Source organism: Gracilinanus agilis, chromosome 1, assembly GCF_016433145.1.
Source record: "Gracilinanus agilis isolate LMUSP501 chromosome 1, AgileGrace, whole genome shotgun sequence".
Lineage (NCBI taxonomy): Eukaryota > Metazoa > Chordata > Mammalia > Didelphimorphia > Didelphidae > Gracilinanus > Gracilinanus agilis.
Window position 1 is genome coordinate 735,405,266 of NC_058130.1, and position 5,086 is coordinate 735,410,351.

General features: G+C 42.7%; 1 protein-coding gene across 1 annotated transcript; it reads right to left on the reverse strand.

The window, feature by feature from the left end:
* Nucleotides 1–3,699: 3,699 nt before the first annotated feature.
* On the reverse strand, nucleotides 3,700–4,563 carry LOC123256809 (zinc finger protein 665-like). The gene has a single exon (XM_044685370.1). The coding sequence runs from the start codon at nucleotides 4,561–4,563 to the stop codon at nucleotides 3,700–3,702; it is 864 nt and encodes a 287-aa protein (XP_044541305.1).
* Nucleotides 4,564–5,086: the final 523 nt, after the last annotated feature.

Here is a 5,086-nt window from a genome sequence, read left to right on the forward strand (position 1 = left end):
TTAGGGAGATAGAAGGCTCACTCACAGTATGTAAGCAAACACTGAATGGTGTGATGAGGGACTGTAGTTAGTGCAGAGACATTGCCAGGATTATTGCACACTGCTTTCCCTTCAGGCACATCGAGTTTCCAGCCAAACGGGGCTCTTGGTTCTTGCTTGAACTCTGCCTCCATTTCTTGCTTTTGTCCCTTTGTCCCTGTGTTCTATGTCTGCAATGCTTTCCTTCTTTCCTTCTGATTCTCAGAAACTCTGGCTCCTCCAAGGCTCAGCTCTTCCCCTTAGCTGTAAGGTTACCTGAAGTTTCCCAGCATGGCTGTCATCTTCTCTCTGCAAATTTGTATTCTTTTAAATGTAAGCTCCTTGAGGGCAATATTTTGTTGTTGTTGTTCCTGGCTCCTAGCAGTCTTTTCCTATTCTATTTCTTTCTTTCTTTTAAATTAAACTTTATTTTTTCAATTACATGTAGAAACAATTTTTGACAATTGTGTTCTGACATTTTGTGATTCAGATTCTCTCCCTCTCTCCTTCCACCCTTCCTCAGGAGGTAAATAATCTGGCATAGGTTATACCAGTTCAGCATATGGCTTTACACTTAATGTGTACTTAATGAATTGGATTAGATTCTTTTAGTCAGAAGGAAGAGAATCTTTTTTTTTTTTTTTAAACCCTTGTCTTCTGTCTTGGAATCAATATTGTTTATTGGTTTCAAGGATGAAGAGTGGTAAGGGCTAGGTAATGGGGGTGAAGTGACTTGCCCAGGGTCACATTGCCAGGAAGTGCCTGAGGGCAGATTTGAACCCAGGACATCTTGTCTCTTAAGTCTGGTTCTCAATCCACCGAGCCACTAGCTACTTCCATCCGGGAGAGAATCTTAAGGTTGAGGTAGTCAGGAAAGGTTCTCGGAGGGGATAGTGGAGCAGCATCTTGCTGTAGGAAGGAGAGCATTGTTTTCTAAATAAGGTCCTGGTTTCAGCTTTGTCCCTAACTGGCAATGGGTTAGTCCTTTCCTTTCTATGAGTCTCAGTTTCCTCATTTTTAAAATCAGGGATTTGCATTGTTTAAGGTCTCTCTACCTCAGTTATGACAATCTCCACGCAAGATTTCTTTCTAGCTTTGACATTCTATATTCTGAGGTCTGTGTTCTAAGATCTTCCCAGCTCTGACACTCCATATTTGAGGCCCCTCCTAACTCTAGGTTTGTGTTCTATGTTCTAAAGGCTCACCAGTTGCTCTCTAGAAACTCATCATCCTGCAAGGTCACATCAACTCTGCAGTTCACATGCCATCCTGTGTTCTGGGATCTCCTTCCTCTTTCTATTCTATGGTCTAAGGTCTTTTCCAGTTCTGACATTCTGTGTCCTGAGGTTCCTTTCTGCTCTGACATTCTGGGTTCTAAGGGCCCTCCCAGCTCTGGCATCCTGTGTTTTCAGGGCTCTCCTAGTCACTCTATGAGAGTGATGGGGCTCCACTCTTTCACTGATGGTGCTGTCTGGGCCACCAAGAATCCCCACTTCCTGGCCTTGCTTTCTGTGCTTCTAGCTTCCATGCATTGGACTACATGTCTGTCTGGGCCTCGTGGAAACTCCCCCCCATTTCCCTGGAATAAATCAAATAAAACAAATAAATAAAGATGAACTTTTCCTTCCATACCAGGCAGGCAGGTCTCAGCCCTGATGCCAGGCCATAAGAAAGGTGTCTTGAGCTGAGACTTACCCATTGGGGGAAGGTCAGAAGTCCCGGTTTTCTTTCCACATCCAGCCATTGTCCGTAGCAAAAAGCCCCTCTGTCTCCTGTTCCTATGAAATGTGATTGGCCTGAAGAGATGTTCACCATGTGCATACCTCTTCAGGCCCCTCTCCCTTCCCCAAAGCTCGGGATTGAAGGCATTTAAGCTTCTTATCTCAGGCAGACCTCCTCAAGGCAAGTCTCCTGCATTGCAGGAATAGAAAAAAGAATCCTGAGTTAGGAATCAGGAGAGCATTCCCAGCTCTGGAAATGACTCCTGGTGGGACCTTGGGCAAGTCTCTGGGCCTCAGTTTCTCTAAATGATGCTTGAGGGGACCAGGGGTTCAGTGAGAGAGATGGGGCTCAGCAGTGGCCATTGCAGACAATTCTGCATCCCACTGTGGGAGACAGTTGTCTAATGAAGTTCCTGTGAATTCTTAGTCCTACCATTTCTCTCATTGGACCCTCATACTTCTTTTGAGTTTCCATATCTCTCACCAAGCCTCCGCATACCATTACTGGGCCCTAGTCTCAACTACAGGTCTTCCCGACCTCCTCACTAAGTGCCCATCTACCTTATTCAATTCCCATCTGCCTACTGGTCCCCTATTCCATCAGTCCCTTGGCTCCCTCATCCCCCTTGCTTAACACGGCCATCTTCTCACTGGACCCCATAACACCACTGTTGAGCCCCACCTCTCTCATGAATCCTTGGCCCCCTCAAGCAATCCACTTCACAGACATATCTTCAGATTGATGTTGAATGATCTGAGTTCCAGTCCTGCTCTGAGAGTTACTATGACTGTGCTTCTTTATCTGTAAAATTGAGGCAATAATAGTGTCATCCCTGTCTTGGTTCTTTCTAATTTATCCTGCAAATATTTTGTTTGTGTGTAGTTGTTGGCATGTTGTCTTCAGGGAACTCCTTGAGGGCAGGGACCTCCTTTTGTGTTTCCTTGTATCTTTAGTGCTTGGCACAGTGCCTGACACATAGTAAGTGCTTAATAAATGTTTACTGACTGACTACCATGTCATGGTTGTGTAAGGAAAGTCCTTTGTGACCTTCAAAAGGCTAGAGATAAAAATACTTATAGATTCAGAAGAAACCCCAGAGAGGTTTGAGTTCAACTCCTTCCTGAAGCTGGGTGAGAAATGTACTCTAATAAGGTGTCTCAGCTTCAACTCAGTGGTTGAACTGAGTTAGATTTTTTTTTTAATTTAAAGGCATTACCTTCTGTTTTAGTATTAATTCTAAGATAGAAGAGCAGCAAAGGCTATGAAATTGGGGTTAAGTGGCTTGCCCAAGGTTACACAGCTAGGAATTATGTGAGGCCAGATTTGAACTTAACTCCAAAATTGATGTTGTATTGATTGGGCTATCTAGCTGCCCCATGAACTGGGCATTGAATCCAGGTCTTCTGCTAAATCCAGCGCTCTTTTCCCTGTGCCATGCTGACTCCATGGAAAGTAGAAATTCTCTTTTGCTTTTTGTGTATCTTCAATGCTACCACAAGAAATGCTTCTCGAATAACTTTCCCCATCTTGTTCATTCTCTGTAAAATTTCAGCACTTATTACTTTCTTAAGTGGATAGTTAATGCTTGTTAAACATTTGATCAAGTCACTTTATTGATGGGTTTTCTGCCTGGTAAATATTCTCTTCAGATTAATAAAGGCTGAACTGTTCCAAAGATTTATCATATTCATTCTTTCTCACTAGTCTGAATTTTCTGATGTTTTGTGCCAATTGAGCGGGGATTAAAGAGACTTCCCTTTATGTACAGAGTTTCTCTCCCATATGCTTTCTTTCATATTTAATAAAGGACATCCTATTGTTGAAGGCTTTCTCATACTCATGACACAATGTTTCTCTCTAGTATGAATTCTTATGTTTTGTAAGGGATGAGCTTTGATGGAAGGCTTTCCCACATTCCTTACATATACAAGGTTTTTCTCCAATATGATGTGGGCTCTGTCAGAATATTTTCCCACATTTGTTATGTTTATAGGGCTTCTTTCCAGTGTGAATTCTCTGATGTAAAGTAAGCTGTTCATTCCCAAAGAAGCCTTTCCCACATTCATTACCTTCAAATGGGTTCTCTGCAGTATGAATCCTCTGATGTCTGATAAAGAATGAGCAGTCACTGAAAGCTTTCCCACATTCATTACATTCATAGGGGTTTCCTCCAGTGTGAATTCTCTGACATAGAGTAAGGTTTGGCCTCTGTCTGAATGTTTTCCCACATCCGTTACATTTATAGGGTTTCTCCCCAGTATGAATCCTTCTGTGTTTTTTAATGAGTGAGCTATGGTTGAAAACTTTCCCACAGTCACAACATTCATAGAGTTTCTCCCCAGTATGAATTCTCTGATGTTTTGTCAGGGACAACCTGTCACTAACGGATTTCCTACATTGGTCACATTGATAGGGCTTCTCTCCTATGTGAATTCTCTGATGTTTAGTAAGGAATGAAGTATCACTGAAAGCTTTCCCACACACATTACATCCATAGAGCTGCTCTCTTGTTTGCATTCTCCAAGGAAGAGTGTGATATGAGCTCTGGCCAAAGGTTTTCTCATATTTGGTACACTGATAAGGTTTCTCTTCAGTATAAATTCTCTGATGTATGGTAAAGGATAGCTGGACACTGAAGGGTTTTCTACAGTCGTTACATTCATAGGGCTTTTCCCCTGCTATGAATTCTCTGATGTGTAGTAAGGGATGACTGGACACCAAAGGCTTTTCTGCACTCTTTACACTCATAGAGTTTCTCTCCAGTCTGAGTCTTCTGATGTTTACTAAGGGATGAACTGGCACTGAGGGCTTTTCCACATTCATTACACCCATAGGGTTTCTCCCCAGTGTGAATCCTCTGATGTAGGATAAAAGCAGAGCAATATTTGAAGTCCTTCTCACATTCAAGGCACTTCTATACTTTCTTCTCTGCATATGTTCTCTGCTTCTTAACTAGGTCTGAGTCCTTCTCTCTTAAGCTCTCTCCATATGCACCAGTTGAGAGATGCCTTTCTCCATTGATAACTCTGATCTGGACAACAATAACTGACTTCCTGTCGGTGCTTCCTGCCAATTCATGGGCTTCTCCTGGATGACTGCCATTTACCTCAAATGTCTCTCTTGGTTTCTCTGTTGCATCACTTAACTGTGTTTACCTCAGTTTCCTCATCTGTAAAATGAGCTGGAGAAGGAAATGGCAAACCACTCCAGGATCTTTGCCAGTAAAATCCTAAATGGGGTCATGAAGACACATGACTGAAAGCAGCAACAAAATGTTGCCCTTGGGTAGCTGGGTGGCTCAGTAGAGAGAGAAACAGGCCTAGAGATGGGAAATCTAACCTTCAAA

What these genes read in the sequence shown, in the direction of transcription:
- LOC123256809 (XM_044685370.1), bottom strand. Translation starts at nt 4,563, where the DNA reads ATGAATGTGGAAAAGCCCTCAGTGCCAGTTCATCCCTTAGTAAACATC.